Source organism: Rattus norvegicus, chromosome 1 (genome assembly GCF_036323735.1).
Source record: "Rattus norvegicus strain BN/NHsdMcwi chromosome 1, GRCr8, whole genome shotgun sequence".
Lineage (NCBI taxonomy): Eukaryota > Metazoa > Chordata > Mammalia > Rodentia > Muridae > Rattus > Rattus norvegicus.
Window position 1 is genome coordinate 31,529,936 of NC_086019.1, and position 17,200 is coordinate 31,547,135.

Sequence of the window (17,200 nt, forward strand, 5' to 3'; positions counted from 1 at the left end):
TACATTAATTGGGTGTAAAATGATTTACTACTGAAAGATATATATCACAATGCTAGGCTGCTAACAAAAGCCCAGTGCCAGCTGGTGTCTTCCTCCCCTCAACTTGACTAGGAATTTTCTGGAGATCCCCAAAACAGTACAGGCAGTAGCCACTGTCTGGTCTACCCATCAGAACTTACCAGTTTTGACCTTACTGATAAAGACACTATACATCCTGGTCACAGGCCATGGAAAAATCAAATTGATGCTGACCAGGGAACTTTTGTTCTGCTGGTTAACTTTCACAGTACTGGAAGGTGCTACGAAGGTTGCTGGGAAAGAAAAGTCATCAATAGTCTTACACGGCTGTGAGCCTTGCGAGCTACAGAGTGAGAAGAGATGGCCATGAATGCAACAGTCTCACAGTGCTATGGTACAGAGTGACAAGTGATGCATGAATACAACAGTCACACAGTGTAACGGAACTAACTAATCACTCTCTGACTGTATTTAGGGCCCGCTCCACAGGATGAAGTGTATCCTTGGTATTTTAAATCTGCCTACAACCTATGCTTTTGGAGTTGATAGGCCCAGGGGTGAATCTACTAAATATTAGTTTGCCAAATGTTCATAGTATCCAATTTCCTTCTAAATAATTTCTATTTCTGTACCTATGGATTAGTGAAGCCCTTAGACCTTTTTTTTAAATTTCCTTCTCATTTTTTTCTTTTAAATACTTTAATTGAAATAGAATTGCATAATTTCCCCCGCTCTACTCTCTCCAGCCCCTTCATTTACCCTCCCTTGAATCCTTCCCATGACCCGCACTGTGAAGACGATAGACTTTTTTTTCACTGGTCAGATCTGTCATACACATACACACACACACACACACACACACACACACACACACACACACACACCTGAGCCTGACTTTGTTTTCTGTGTGTAAATGGTTTCAAAGCTGACCACTCTGTATTGGACAACCAAAAAAAAAAGAGGTGCCTTCTCCAAGCAGTCAGGAGTTTTATAAAGCATAGGTGGGAGGCCTTAGGAAGAGGAATTGAAGAGTACAGATGATATGACATGGAAAACAGAATCATAGGGAGGGGTCTCAACTGGGAGGAGTAAAGGAGGTCAGTACAGTAGAAGAATGCAGGACCAGGGACAAATAACACTAAGGGTGTTTAATATAGCCTCAAGGAATCATATTGTTATATATTTACCTAAAATCACACACACACACACACACACACACATACACACACACACACACTCACATACACACACACAAGGAAATTAAGCCATGTGGACTGACTGTGCTCCCCAAAAGTACCACAGACTAATAAAACCCCATACCATGCACGAGAAACCTCAATTTGAAGATTTGGTTAGGATAATCCAAACAATATCCCAAACAATATAGAATATTGATGTAGCCCTTGGTGGCCTCTTAGGGACTGAGGGTAGGAGACTCCTATTGCTGAAGACATCACACACTTGGAAATCATGACTCAAAAGACTCAAGTTGGATCTGACCTGAAAAAAAGTTCTTTCCTGCAGTTTGGCTTTCATGGTTCCAGAAAAGACCATACAAGCGGCCTAGGAGGGAAACACTTAAATAGCCCTATTCACCATGAACTATTCACCATGAACCATGACATGGCAAGATATGTATAAAGGTGCAAGAAGGTCACTCCTGAGAGCAAAGAGGAATGCATAGGAAGACTGGGAGTGGGGAGGGAAATGAAGTCATCATATTATAACATCAAAGAATAAATAAAATGATTACAAAAAGAGGTGGCATTCACATGTGGGTGGCAGCTAACAGCTGTCTGGTTGGACTTAAGGTCTATTCAACAGGAAGGGCATCACGTCTGGTACTGGAAACCTAGCCAGCTTCCCTGTGGTGGTGAAGTCATGGACTTTTAGAGAATAATCCACTACCACTGTCATTTTTCTGGACCAGAACAATTTCTTCCCACATTCTAAATTTTATCCTTATAATTACAGATGAGTGTAACTACCACCCTTCATCAAAGAAGCTTCTCTTCAGAGCAAGTGGAGGCCATCACAGAAAACCACAACTGTACACAGTGCAGAGATTAACGGGTTGTGGAGAGCCCCAATGGATAAGTCTACATCATAGTTGGTTGTGCCTCAGGGAACAGGGAAGGTGGGGCAGTAAGACTCTAAAAGCCAGAATTCAAGAAAGCCTGCAAAAAACCTCTTGTACTAACATGCGAGGGGGTAATTTTGTAGAGTCGCACCTCTAAACAAAAGCCTATAGCTTTTAAATATTAGAATGGTTTCTTTATGCCAGTTATAGCTGTTAATGTAGGAGCTCAGAATTTTTCAAAATGCAGAGAATAAATATCTGCAGGATGTTCAGCCACAAACATGACATCTATATCACGCCTCCTACTAAGGCCCAGGAGCCATTGTGGAGGAGCAGCCAGAGGTTGGGAAGCATCAGAGGCAAACAGTATGTTTTTTACTTGCTAGAACTACAGAATTCATAAATTCACAGCAATATAGTTGCCTGCACAAGATCAAACCAGTATTGCAACATGGGTGTGTGAAAGGGTCATAAGTTCCCACTCATAGCTACTGATAATTGCTATCTGTTGAGGTAGGAAGAGTTGGTTTTCTTTAAGGGTGTAGTCCCTGGTAGGTCCACCATACTCCAGTGGATGTCCCCACAAAGATGAGTTTATGGGCAGTACAAAATGGAATTTGTACTGTCAAACAAACACCTACACACAGACACACAGACACACAGACACACACACACACACACACACACACACACACACACACGAGGACAGGAAGTTGAGAGGGATTGGGAAGAGTGTGAGTTGAATATGATCTGTACACATTGTATGCATATATAAGAATCTCAGCTCTTGCTTTCCTGTTCTCTCTTGCTCTTGCTTTCCCTTTCTCCTTCTCTCTCCACGTGCTTATGCCTGGCCTCTCCCCCCTCCTCCTCCTCCTCCTGTTCCTTCTCCTCCCGTTCCTCCTGTTCCTTCTGTTCCTCCTCCTCCTACTCTTCCTCCTTTTCTTTTTTTTTTTGGTGTTTTTTTTTTATTTTATTTTTTTTATTAACTTGAGTATTTCTTATATACATTTCAAGTGTTATTCCCTTTCCCGGTTTCCGGGCAAACATCCCCCTCCCCCCTCCCCTTCCTTATGGGTGTCCCCCTCCCAACCCTCCCCCCATTGCCGCCCTCCCCCCATAGTCTAGTTCACCTCTTCCTCCTTTTCTTCTTCTCCCCCCTTTCTCTTCCTTTCTCTGCCCATACTACCCCATTAACTCTCTTCCCTATGTTTAATTAAAACATCACGGTTTAAAGTTAGGAAACACGGGTCTGGAGACATGGTTCAGCAATTAAGAGAATTGTCTGCTCTTCCAGAGGACTAGAGTTCAAATCTCAGCATCCCCTTCACACAAACACATGTAGACACAATGCCAATGAACATAAAATACCAATGCAAATCTCTGCCTCCATGTCTGGTCCCATGACATTCTTTCCTTATATGTTTTCTTATCATGGAATCTTTCTCCTTCCTCATAAAGGTCTCCAGTCACATTGGCTTTAGGACCATCCATAACAACATCTGTGGAAACTATCTTCTGCTTAAATCACTTCGGGGGCCAGCAAGATGGCTAAGCAGGTGAAGGAACCAATTCTGATGGTCTGAATTCTATCCTTGAGACTCCTATGGTAAGAGGAGAGAATAATTTCCTTCAGGTTGTTCTCTGACACCAACATACATGGTATGATGTGTTGATTTGAATGCATAAGCACATATACAATAAGTTTATGAAATGTTAGTAGGGAGTAAGACTTGCTCAGATATGTGGGAGCCATTCGATCTATAGTTCAATGTATAGCTCTATCCTATAGATCAGTGTCCCTAACTGAAGGTTCTTCCTTACACCATGCAGGAACATGGAATGTATTACTCAACTTGGACTTTTATGAACACTCCTCTCCCTCTCTCCCTCTCCCTCTCCCTCTCCTTTTCCCTCTCCATCTCCCTCCTTCTCTCTCTCCCTCCCTCCCTCTCTCCCTTTCTCCCTTTCTCCCTCCCCCCCACCCCGTGTGACTGTGGACTCTGGTACATTGCAGATGTGCTCAAGTTGAGCCCGTGACTTCTGAGACTGTGGGGCTTGGGTTTGACATGTGACTCTTGGTGGACACACTGAGGTAGACTGCAGGATGGATGGACACATATCTGAGGTTAGAACTCCTGAGAATTCCTAGGCAGGATTCTTTTGCCCTAACTCCATGGTGGAGCTCTTGTGAGAAAATTAGAAGGGCTTCAGCAAATAGGATACAGAAGGGAAGGAGTTAGGAGCAAGCACAGTTTCAGGTGAAGTCCAACTCACTCTGGTCACAAAAGGATGTCAGGTCATGTTGGCTTGGTGATGGCTAGGCCTGGGAGAGGCCCTGAGGACAGTTCACAGTGTAGGCTAGTGTAGCATCGACACAGTAGGTGGGAGTCCCACAGCTGATGGTGAAGGAAATCCTACACATGGGGAAAGGATCCAAAAGCACCTAGAACTAGAATATTACACCCTCCCCAAGCCACTGTACTGATGTCTGCTTCTACCCACAATGCCCCAGTGTTCTTGTTCCACTCAGACTTATTAGAGGTTCCTTGTAGTTCTTTGATAATGAGTGAGTATGGCCCCTTTCCCTAGATTATGACCAGTTAGCCTCCTTTAGGAGTAAATTTGCTAAAGTTCAGATCTGGAATATACCCAAATGAACCTCTGTGCTAAAGGCTTGGTCTCTCATTTGGCATTGTTAGGAGGTAGTTGATATTGTAGGAAGCAGAGCCTAGTGGAGGGGTTAGGTCAGCTCTTGGAGGAGACTGTAGTACTATAACCTCTTATTCTTCCTCTTTCATGTCCCATCCTATAAGGGACTCATCGTCATGATGGTTGAGCTGCTACTGCCCCAAGCCAATAGGACCAACCAGTCATGGAGTAGCAATCTCCAAAGCCATGAATGAAAACAGCCCTTTCTCTTTATGGGTCTCTTAGGTATGTGTTATGATAAGAAAAGAGGAATAATGCAGTACCTGCCCATGATTTTTGTCAAAGAACCATCACTTTATTGACTCATGAGACCTCTTTACATGTTCAGGGAATATTTTCTGAATCACATGTAGTGAACACTAGACCAGTCTCCAGCCACTGATGCTCTGCATAGCTCCTCCTAGGTTTGGATGCCTGTAAAGCTAGGGAGAGCAGATAATGGTTCTGGGGCAAAATGTGGTGGTTGTCTCACCTGAGGCATCATCTACACTGGGTTCCCCATGCTTTCTCAGGGTACTTGTCCATAGTACTCAGCTCTGAGAGCTTTGACTCCCACTTAGCCCTCATGCCTTCTCTCCTCTTGTGCTGTGTAAAGCATAATATGAACATTCAAAGGCTAGAGGCTGGGAAGGGTAGAGTGGCAAGTAGCCCCAATCCTGTGTATGTCCTGAGCCACAGGCATTGGCTAGTGCACCCCTCCCCCAACCCCAAGCAAGCACAGCTGTAGGTATAGCTGCAGAGTGGCTTGCACTAGACAGTAGCTGCGAGCAACTGGGAAGCTGAACTAGGGACATGGTGCACACCATGCGTGGGGACGTCACAGTACAATCCTGCCATGCCTAGCACCCTGGAGCTCACAGGCAGTGGGCCCTGGCAGTGAGGCTTTTGCTCACTGTGTGGATTTGGATTTCCTGAGAGAAAAGACCTGAAGAAAGTGAGGTTGTTGCGACCTGGCAGGGGCCACCATGTGGACTGAAGTCCCAGTTCTATCATGGGTTACAGGGAAACTGTTGCATTGTCATGGTGTTGATGACTGTGTGACTCAAACAGGTCAGTTCTCAGCCCATGGGTCACGACCCTGTTGGGGGTCAAGCATCCCTTTCACAGGGGTTGCATATCAGATATCCTGAATATCAGATATTTACATCATGATTCATAACAATAACAACATTACAGCTATGGAGTAGCAATGAAATAATTTTATGGTTGGGGTCACCACAACAAGAAGAACTATATTAAAAAGTCACAACATTACGGAGTTGAGAACCACTGCACTAAACCGAGCATAAGTAGGCCTATGGAGGTTTCCTTTAAGTATGGCTTGGTCTCCCAAATGTCTACCAATCAGAGTAGAATAGAGAACCTAGAGGCCCACTCAGAAGACCCTGGGGTGGTCTCTGGAAGGGATCTCAGCCAGCTGTGGTGGTGGTTGGGCCTGAGTCTGGATGTAGAGGGAGCAGAAAGGATGCTGTTGGGAAGAGGAGGGCTGGAGGAAGATGAGCAGGTGAGCACTGGGCCCGGCTGAAATGAGAACGTGCAATACAGAGTGAGTGCCGTGCACATCACAGGCGTAAGGACCTGGAGCATGGGCGAGCAGGTTCCAAGGATGAACTTGATCCAGGAGAGGCAGGTGTGGAGATGCATGGGGGATGTAGAGTGAGACAGGAGACTGGCCGAGAGGTACCGGGATGAAAGAAAGAGTTCTCTCTGGGGCAGCTGGACCCGCCCCTTTCCCCATGTATGAGCTGGTGAGTTGGATGTTGTACATGATAACGGAGCTGAGAAACACAAGGCAGCATGGATGAGCCTGTTTCCAACATATATTTCTTTTATTGTTTGTAAGAACCCACACAAGGTACTGGCTATAGACACAAAAAACAGATGCTTACAACACCTGGATGTCTACATGGAGCCACTCCTCTGAGAGATGGTAAACCGGAGCCTTCTCTGCCATACTACAGTCTCAAAGCCAACAGGCCTGCATTTAACACCCTGGTAGCACATTTAACACCCTCGTGCCAATGTATACTTGCAGAGAATACTAAGGTTGACTCTCTCTCAGGGAGACACATGGTGCCACTTATATAGGACACAGGCCAGGCCAAAGTTTGCATTTATTAGCTCAAGGAAAATCATGACATCCACTTTTCACTCCAAGAACTAAAGCCAGTGCTCCGGGAAGAAGGTGATTCTTGGCATACCTTCCTCTTACACTAATTACTCTTCAGCAAATGGATTTGAACAAACTAACCTTGCATTTTGAGAGTAAGTTCGATTCACACATAAATATGGTTTTAAAAAGTCATTTATAACATGGATAATGTCCATTGATGTGACAGGAGCCAGTAGGAAATCAAACCCTACAGTGGGTGTCTTTCCTTGAAGACCAGGTAGGGCTCTAGGCCAAGAATATGGTCTTCAAGTTATCTCGAGACCCTGTGCAGAGCAGGTGTCCAGAAGGTGAGGACACACTGACTATGAAGAGTACACTTTTTATGTGGCCTACAAGTCCATACTAAAGTGGCTGCAAGCTGACCAGGCCTTCCAGGGGCCAGGGGTAGGGTGTGTCTCCCAACCTTATTTCACGAATTTTATTTATCTCATCTATAAAGGAAAAACATAATCTCTGGTCACTTGCACCAAGTCCCTTGTCCTCCGTGGCTCAGAACAGACCGTGTGTGTGTGTGTGTGTGTGTGTGTGTGTGTGTGTGTGTGTGTGTGTGTGTGTAATGTGTGAACAGAATGCTAAGGTGTCTGCTCGGAGCCAAGCACCAGGAAAGGACTTGGCATGTATTAACTGTCTTTTCTACCAACAGCAAAATAGGATACTTGACACTGTAAATGTAAGCAACAGAATTGGTTTAGGCAACTACTGTGAGCACAAGGATTCTGGCACAGTGTATGTACAGGTACCAAGGTCCTTCTAGAATTCAGGGGGCAGTATGACCTGTTCTCCCAGAGTGACCACAGATGGGGGAGTCAGCCTTGCAGGGACAGGATACCAGCTAGGGTTTTCCCACCCAGTAGGGACAGGGACATTGTTGACCTCACTGTGTAGAGGTGTATGTTTTTACAGCCATACACAGACAGAGGCTTCTTTGTGGCAATGATTTGGGTGTGAACAGTCAAAGGTTGAAGCCCATGCTTCGATTATTTTTCCGTACGACAAAGGAGAAGCATGGAAGTGGCCCTCCTTCCTTTCTTGACTCGTGGGTTTCCTTTGCGATCTCCCTGTCCCCGCTGTTGTGAGGTGGCCCAGCTGGCAGCTGTCTCCTTCCACTTTACAGCAACAGCCAGTGACGCAGCTGGAAAGAAAGCATCATTTATTTACAAGGGAGGAGCAGACCTTAGAATCATGGCTTATGGGCCACTGACTCTATGATGATATCAGGATGGACTTACTAGGTGGCACCACTCACCCATTGGGGAGCTTACCGCTTATAGATACCACTCTGGAGGGGCACCAAGGGCTAATAATGACCTGATGGTAACTTTTAAGTACTTGAATTACTTGATGAAGGAGAGACCTGGAAGCTAGGTAGAGCTGCTAATGTCTGTCATCACAGTGCTCAGGAGGCTTAGAGAAGGATTGCTATGGGTTTGAGGCCAGTCCGGACTATGGTAAGAGTCTGTCTCAAAAAAAAAAAAAAGGCAGGATAAAGCAAAACAAAACAGAACCAACATAGCAACAAATAACCAAGCTTTGTGGAGCCCAGTTGCTTAGCAGGCCAGAGTTCTTTCTGGTCAGCATATTGGTTATCAGTAGCTGAGGTGAGATACGCAGAACATCTTTAGATCCTGGACTGGCTCCATATTGTCCTCCTACTGATTTGCGAGTGGTCCAGAAGTGTCCTTCTCTTCTGCATGCTGAAACTCTCTTGGTCCCATCCCCAAGAGCACTGGACTCTAGAGCTTGTTTTGCTGGGTGTGATCCAGGTGCAAGCGGGGAGCAGCCCCTGGATGGCTCAGGGATGGAGAGGTAGCAGCCCGCTGTTCCTCTGCTTGCTTGCTTATTTCCGGTCACGAGGCATTTGTTAACACCGACTGGTGAGATCTGTGCTGCTGAGCGTTTTCAAAACAATACTCATCATACCATTGTCTGGTTCCAATATTGAAACAGCAGTAGAAGAGAGGCCACAGCCGTTGCTGTCACATGACTCTCTTTGGTTTCCTCTCAAGTGGCTCTTTGGGGCTTTTTCATTGCTGGTCAGGACATGCCACAGCATGGCCTAGGGTGGGCACAGTCTAAGGCAGTCTGTAGGTAAGGCCACCACAGGCACTGGTCAAGTATGGCATGGGGCCCAGGGAAGAAGCAGAATTCTGGTTAAAGGTGTACAGAGGAGGGACAGAGCCTAGAAGACTGTCCTAGTGCAGCAGCAATGAGGACAGCCCTACCTGCTCTGTTCTTGTCACCGGTAGAAGCAGATGATTAGGTGATACTTTCAAGAGAAAGGCTGCAGGGTAACTTACATTTCAAAAAATGGGAACGCAGAGCTCTGAGCAAGGATTGTCAAGGGCTGGAACTTAGAACCCAGAGCTTAGAGTTCAGAGTCCAGGGCCAGAGATATTGCAGTTGGCACAATATAACACAGATATGTGTGGGATGCTAGAAAGAGTGACAGTGTGAGTCTAGAGATGCGTGTTTCAGTGGACAAAGCAAGGCTTGAAATGTAGCTACTCAAGGAGTGGATATAAGGGAGACAGGGATAAATTATGGGCTGTTGACATAATATAATATTACTGAGCAGGCAAAATGGAAGGACTAGAGCCACACCCACATTTCTGATCAAAGGGGAATAACAAGGCTGAATTTATTCTACCATCCAAAACAGCTCTAAGTAAACACCACGTGTGTCCTTGAGGGTTTGCAAGACATTGGACATCAGGCGGTCACGGTTAAGTGACACCTTAAGAAGAATGAATGAGGCAGCCACCCCGTCTGATACTTTGAGGGCCTCTGGATTTCAGAGTGGGGTGAGACCCAGAGAACTCCCTGGGGATGTGAGGACTCATGTGACTTTATCTTGCAGGACAGAGCAAAAGAGAACAGCTACAGAGTTGAGTTTTGAACAGCATCTGTGACACCCAGGACCTCTTTGCAATAGACAGGGTATGGGAAGTGGCACTGAGGGACCTGTGGGCTGGAACAGTGCCTGTCCCTGTTGGAAACCCTCCTTACTCAAGCCTGTGCTGCAGCAGAGAGACAGATCTATGGCACTGCCTCTTTGAACCCACCCAACAGATCTTAAAAAGACCCAGGGAACTCCAAGAATATTTAAAGGTGCTGAAAAATATCTAGCCAGGTGTGGTGGCGCATTCCTTAAATACGAACACAGTGAAGGCTGAAGCAGGTGTGCTTTGAGTTAGAGGCTAGCCTGGTCTACATAGTAAGTTCCAGACCAGCCAGAGTTTACAGGGTTTACATAGTGAAACCCTGTGTAAAATAAAAACAATACAAATACAAAATATCCAATATTCAGGGGCGCGGAAAGGGCCTGGTTGGTAAAGTGGTTGCTTTGCTAACATGAAAACCTGAGTTCAACCCCAGGAAATTTGTGTGGAAATCATGGTGGCCTGGGGTTTGCATTAGCAAGCCTAGCCTACTTGGCAAGCTTCAGGTTAATGAGAGACCTGTCTCAAATGAAATAGATGGTATTCTACTTCTGTGAAAACTAAGTGCTGTGGACGACACTCAGAATACATTCAGAATATGACACTAGGACATTCCTCTAGCCTCCACAGGCATGCAGACAGACACACATGCACGCGCACGCACACACACACACATACACACACACATGCATGCACACGGGCATGCACACACATGTGCATGTACACAGGAATACACACAGACACACATGCATGCACACACACATGCACACATGCACACAGGCATGCATGCACACATGCATGCACTGCTTCCCACTCCAACACGCACATGCAGATGTTAAAAAAATATCCAGGATGCAATAAGGGCTTTGGCTGTGATTGGGCTTTATCAGACACAAAAAAGCAAGATTTAAAACAAAGCCCCATTGAGCAACGCTGGTCACCTGACATTGACCCCAACTGACAGAAAGGTTCTCAGATGACTGACTTTACTGTGTTTGTTCAAAGAGTTAATAAGAGACATAGAAGATACAAAAAGACTCAAAATGCACCTCAGAAGAAATGGTGACAGGCAAAAGGGTAAATGCTCTTTGTACAGGCTCACGGGAATACATTGATCGACTTAAAAACGAATGGATGGATCAATAAAGGCAAAGGAAGTTCCCATCGATTCAGTACAGAAGCAGGGCTGGGGGATGCATTAGAAAGCACCCGGAGGATATGTAGCGGGAATGCAGGGAGGGAGCAGAGGATGCACAGACAGGGGCCAGAGCCACCGTGCACGGTGTCCCTGAAGTCCAACTGTAAAAGCATCTAAGTGTAGACAAGAGTGCCAAAGGACCCAGGCATGTACTCCAGAGCCCAGAGGCAATTCACTAGAGCAAAGGACGGGTTGTGTTTGTTTGTTTTGAGAAAAAGTTGCTTTTTGTAGACTTGGCTATCTAGAACTGGTTCTGTAGACAGGGCTGGCTTGGAACTCACAGAGAGCTGCCTGCTTCTGCCTCCCGAGAGCTGGGATTAAAGGTGTGCACCACCACTGCCCACTGCAGAGAAGAAGTTTTAAGTTTTGTGGTTTTAAAACTGTGTTTTAATTTTTAAAAGCCGTGAAGGGCTCTTGGGACTAGGGGTCTGGGAGCTTTCAGAGTCTAAGTCTTAGGGTCACTGAGGTGGTGAAAGGGATGGTTTCACACAAGCTACAGACACCAGAAGTAGCTGCATTCGCCATCAAAGGGGGATCCTCAGAACAAAGAGGACTGCTGGGGCTGGGGGAGAGCAGAAGCCTCTCAATGGGTCACACACTTGTCACCTGCCTGTGTGACGGGGAACTCACCTGGCTCTCAACGGAGAAAGGAAAGGAGTAAGACCAGGGACCCGAGGGACTCCATTCTCAGTGGCACCTCCCCAGCCTGCCTACTTCCTCCATGGACATTTGGGCCTCCCTGCCCTCAGGTACCCTGATGGACATCTGACTAAGTCCAAACTTTCATAAGCCTTTCTGCTATGAACCACAGCCCGCCTGGCTCTGTTTCTGGGGCTTCTCCAGACCCTCTCTCTGTCTCGGGATACTTTTCTTGTCTCCAAGAACGGAGAGCTTCAATCCTAGGAACTGACACATCTGCCCCCACAGGGCTCTTCCTCTCAGGCAGGCATCCCTGCCAATATCACCTTGGCTGCTCCTCTCCATGAATCTTTTCTTCTTGCTGACTGCCCTGCTCACAACCTAGGGCTTCTGGGTGGCTCTGGCCAGCACCAAAGATCGGCTGGTGTGGCAAATGCTTTTATGTACATAGCTTCTTGGTCTTCTGGGGGCTGTTAGAGGAGCTATAGGGTGAGGATACTGTTCAAACCTCTCTGATTCACCTCAAAAGGGTTGAACAGGGTGTCAGACTCACCGTGAATTGGCGCACCTCCCCTCTGTCCACTAGCTGATGGTCTTTCTCAGGTGTGATGGCATAGGCCAGTTTCTAAGAGAGAAGAGTTGTTGGTATAGCATGAGGCTTAGGTTGGCACAGACCAGCCGTCACCCACCATATAAAATTAGGACTACCCCAGAGGGAGTCAGGCTCAGGCTCAGGCTCTTACATGAGAGCAAACCAACAATGCCATGATGTCCCGTGAGCAGTGCTGGCTGAGGTCTCTATTCCTCAGTGGATGCATGCAGGCCTCTTAGGACCTGTCACTTGCCCTCTGTAGAAAATGTTGCTTCCTTCTACTAATCTGTTCTTGGGGCCCAGATGCTACCCTGTCCTCCAGAATAGACTTTAGGTCCCAGGGTTGTCTTTGATTCTCATTTAGACATGGTGGCAGCTCCACTCCTTCTAAGACTTCCAGCCACACACTCTGATGTCTGTTTTAGAGCCAGTCTGGCCTGACCAGTAGAGGAACCTCTGAGTGAGAGCCTGTGAAATGAGGGACCTGCTGCAGTCTCCTACACCAAGGGACACTGTGGCTCCAAGGTGGAGTCCTTGGGCCCCACAGGTACAATGGGATTTGCTGCACAATCCAAGGACACTGCTTCATGGAGTCCCAGGGACTTGGGTATGGGATTGCATGTGGGAATGGGTCCACCCACAATCCCCTTCACACAAGTCCCCGTCTCTTTCAGGAATAGTAGCCAGGGGTTCAAACAGGACGTGTGGGTGTAGACTGGCATCACACAGACACATAGATGTCAACAGAGGCAATTCATACAGGTAATGGTATACCTGAGCACACAGAGACAGATGGGCATTCACAGTCGGAGATGTGACATACATACACACACGCAGACATGTGCGGACACACCAGCACACACGGAATACATATACGTGCCCCCTCTTTCCAGTGAATCTTCCTATCATCCCATCATGATCCTAGCTCCAGCCTCCTGCTGGCTGATATGGTGCAGGGAACCATTAGAATGATGAGGCCTCTGATGAATACCCACCTCCCGGAAGGACCCCGGCAGGCTGCAGAACTTGTAGGTCGCATAAATGGGCACCATGGCCATGGAGGATGTGGCGATGATCCAGCCCAGGGCATTGGCCCAGTCTGGGAAGATGTAGGCCCCATAGTGTGGGGGTCTGAAGGTCACAATGCTGACCACGACCACATACTGAAAGAAATGGGCACAGAGGTCAGGGTCAGGCAGCTTTTGCTGGTAGGTATGAAGACAGAGCAGGAAATCAACAAGCTTTGTACAGAAGTTCTCCTAACCACACAAGTGCCATCCTCACCTGGGCCCGGCCCAAGCAACACAACATTTTCCTGAGGCACCAATAGCATAGCTACACAAGTGCTGTATAACTACACATGTGTTTCATACCTACACATACGCGTGCTTACATGTATGCTTACCAGACTGCTTGTGCCTACACTGCACACCAATACATATATTATGTATGTACACTCTATGCATGTGTACAGTGTACCCAAACATGTGCTTCATACTACGTGTAGTTTGCACATGATTGGCATGAACTGAATATCTACACATGTTCTCTGTATCTGAGCAGGATGGCTCTTCCTAAACACAGGAAAGTCTAGTGGATGTGGGTTAGGATGTATTTTCATCTGTTGTTATATTTCTCAGGGTTGGCAAAGTTTACTGTCCAAACCCATTATCTTGGGAAGCACACTAGGACACAAATACTTGTCTCATACTTATTTTTGGTTTTAACAGATGACACATTTCTTAGAAAGCACTGTGTCTGCCAAAGCCACCCTCTTACATGTAAATTGATTCTGATCTGGTCAGTTTGTTTGGGAGTGTTTTCTGCCAAAGCCATGTAATAACACGCCTGCCGTGTTCACCTGTCTGCTGCGGCTAGATGGTAACACAGCGACCTAGAGAAACACGAATCCACAGCTTTTTTTCTGCTAAGATTTTAGCTACCTGTGGGATGGGTTTGAAAATTCGGATTAAAATTGCATAAATCATGCTTCCATGAAGTCGGTGGGATGAACTGGGTGGCATAATTTCAAGGTTTTATCTAATAGTTTGCAAAACAATATAAAATGAAGCTCAAAAGACTTTGTCACATCTCCTAAGAGCAAGGTCAGCTCTTTTCATGTTGGGGAGGGAGCTTGTCAAAGGGAGAAGTCAGAGATGGGATAGCTTTAAAAAAGGATCAACCGTTTTATTCAGAAACCAGAGGCCAGTGCTATAGGGTTTCCCAGGCAGGTCGCCCTGGCCACCGACACTGGCAAGAGCATCCCCACTGCAGAGGGCTGTAAGCCAGCTTCTGAAGCCACACGTTTCAGTTGGATCAAAGTCACTGCTAACTACGGCAGTGGAGGCAGCTGAGCTCTCTGGCATCTTTCTCAACGGTCTCAGGTATTGGGATGGATTCAACGGCAGGAGCAGAAAGTTTTAGGGTCCATAGTTCTTACCAGGAGGAAGCAGGGGCTGACCAGCTTCCAGCATAGCCGCCAGTACAGGTTGGGTCGCTGCCCTGTCATTTGCTTGATGTCATCACTGAATTGCTGGACGCCTAGGGAGGAAGCGGTGACTGTGTGTCATACAACTGGACATTCAAGTCCTTCTTAACCTGTCCCTCATCCCTCAGAGCCCATGACCCTGATTCTACTTACCCAGGCACTGATTGGCTCTGATGATGCTTCAGAGAGGCTGGTGGTCTGCCGTGTGAGTTGAGGGCCCAACAATAACCCAACCCTACCCTGCTTCAGCTCCTTCTCAGGGTCCCACCCCCTTCTGCAAGCATTACTTTTCAACCTGAGAAACACTGTGTCAAGCACATCTAAGACGAAGCTTACTATCGTGCAGGTCATCCCAGAGGCTGCGTCACAACCTTCCATCTCCAGGGTTTTCTCATCTCCAGCAACTGAGACTCTGTCCATTAAACTTGAGCTCCCATCCCAACCCTTAGCATTCCACTCTCTGTCTCTAGGGACTTGGACCCTGACAGATCCTTTGGGGACTTGCTTGCCTCAGCACACACATCCATGTTGGAGCGTGTTTCAAAATCTCTTCATTTTTAAAGGCTGAATATTCCAGTGTGTGTGTGTGTGTGTGTGTGTGTGTGTGTGTGTGTGTGTGTGTCTGCATGTATGTCCGTGTGTATGTGTGTGTGTGTGTGTGTGTGTGTAATTTAAAGCTATCTCTAGATACGTAATGACTAGAATTTTCTCTTAGCCATTTGCTTTAGAAACATCTTATTTTCAACAAAACTATTCAGCTTTTCTTATTCAGGAATTGGTAAGAATATCTTATTGGTGACTCCCTTCACCCATTTCTTACCTAGTTTCTGGCTCATGGGACTGCAGTGGGGGTGTTCAGCTTTGGAAATCTTGGAAGACTCCCATGGTCTCATCAAAAACGTCTCTGACTAGAGCTCCTATCAAGGTCTCCTAGTTAGAGCTCCACATCTCAACCAAGCTCATGAGGTCCCCAGGATCCTGCAGCTCAGCTCCTACTTCTAGCTGGCTCCTAAGAGGCCTGTGATTAGACACCCAGGGACACTTAGCACATAAATGCTGATGGGCTTTTCTCACAGAAGGACCTGTGGTTCTAACTTATGCACAAGCAACTTGGCTGGTCTTGTCTAGAAGATACATGTGAGGCACACCTGTGGGAAGCAGTCATGTGAGGCACACCTGTGGGAAGTAGTCACACCTGTGGGAAGTAGTCATGTGAGGCACACCTGTGGGAAGCAGTCATGTGAGGCACACCTGTGGGAAGCAGTCATGTGAGGCACACCTGTGGGAAGCAGTCATGTGAGGCACACCTGTGGGAAGTAGTCATGTGAGGCACACCTGTGGGAAGCAGTCATGTGAGACACACCTGTGGGAAGCAGTCCTACTGTGACATCCCTCTCACAGACAAACGGAATTAGCTGATCAAGGTCCTTATAAGTGAGAGGTAGGCAATCCTCTGCCCAGATAGAGCTGAAGCCGTTCTGTGCTTGTTAATAGGTCCTGGCTAGCTGGATGGGGAATTTACCATTTTGTCAGTGGCTGTAAAGGGTCTAGCATCCCAATCAGCCTTGTTCTCCCACCCAACACAGCATCTCTAAACATCTCTGACCACAACCTGGCTTTCCAGGCAGACACTTGACTGTCCTTCTTGACCCAGTAGACAGGCCCTGGTCGTCACACACCCTATGATGCCATGACTTAAACCTCTGGAGTCCAAATGCCTCTTTTCAAAGTGCGTTCTTTTTTTCTTTGCCAGAAAGCAAGCCGGAAGACACTAGCCCAGCTATCACACTGATGACACAGTGCTGGTCTGACCACCAAGACTTACCGTAGAACCAGGCCACCCCAATGGCTTCAATGAGCACGCCAAAGAGGATAGATGTGCCAGCTGCAAAGTGGTCCAGCAGTGTGAAGACGTAGATGCCACCCTGGAAGAGAGGGGATCTTAGTGAGCTTGGGGACAGCTGCAGCAACTCCACCATCGAACTATCTTCCCTAAAAGGCAATCCATTCTGTGGGTTCACTGTGGATATATATCTTATTTACCTCTATAGAGTTTGATTTGACTCATGGATTCACACACAGCTTCTTCGAAACACATCCATTACAATAAAAATAGAAACCACTTCTCCCCTGCTTTCCTTTCCCAGGCTCCAGATAGTAAGGGTCGGAAACACTCAAATGCCAAGCTCCTGTGAGGAAGTGGCCAAGACCCCACAAACAGGCTACTTTCCAGACCCTCTCAGGAAGGCAGCTTTAACTGCAGGCACATCCCAAACGATGCCTGAGTGCTGAATTATCTCTGGGACCAGGCCCTCTGGGACCTGCGGCTGCCCTGCCTGTGACTACAGGGAAGTAAGTTTA

The 17,200-nt window shown here is 46.9% G+C and overlaps 1 protein-coding gene and 1 long non-coding RNA gene across 2 annotated transcripts in view; one reads left to right on the forward strand and one right to left on the reverse strand.

Annotated features, from left to right (window-relative positions):
* The first annotated feature begins 1,806 nt into the window (after positions 1 to 1,806).
* LOC134484979 (uncharacterized) lies at positions 1,807 to 16,965 on the forward strand. The gene is made up of 2 exons (XR_010062844.1): positions 1,807 to 3,707; positions 16,593 to 16,965. It is a non-coding gene; the product is annotated as an uncharacterized LOC134484979 (long non-coding RNA).
* Slc6a3 (solute carrier family 6 member 3) overlaps positions 8,055 to 17,200 on the reverse strand; it is a 40,973-nt gene continuing 31,827 nt past the window's right edge. The window contains exons 11-15 of the mRNA NM_012694.2: positions 16,665 to 16,764; positions 14,792 to 14,892; positions 13,347 to 13,514; positions 12,313 to 12,384; positions 8,055 to 8,115 (exon numbers count right to left, since the gene is read on the reverse strand). Of these exons, the coding sequence (NP_036826.1) occupies positions 8,092 to 8,115; positions 12,313 to 12,384; positions 13,347 to 13,514; positions 14,792 to 14,892; positions 16,665 to 16,764 (465 nt within the window). The 3' untranslated portion in view covers positions 8,055 to 8,091. The remainder of the gene's footprint in view (positions 8,116 to 12,312; positions 12,385 to 13,346; positions 13,515 to 14,791; positions 14,893 to 16,664; positions 16,765 to 17,200) is intronic.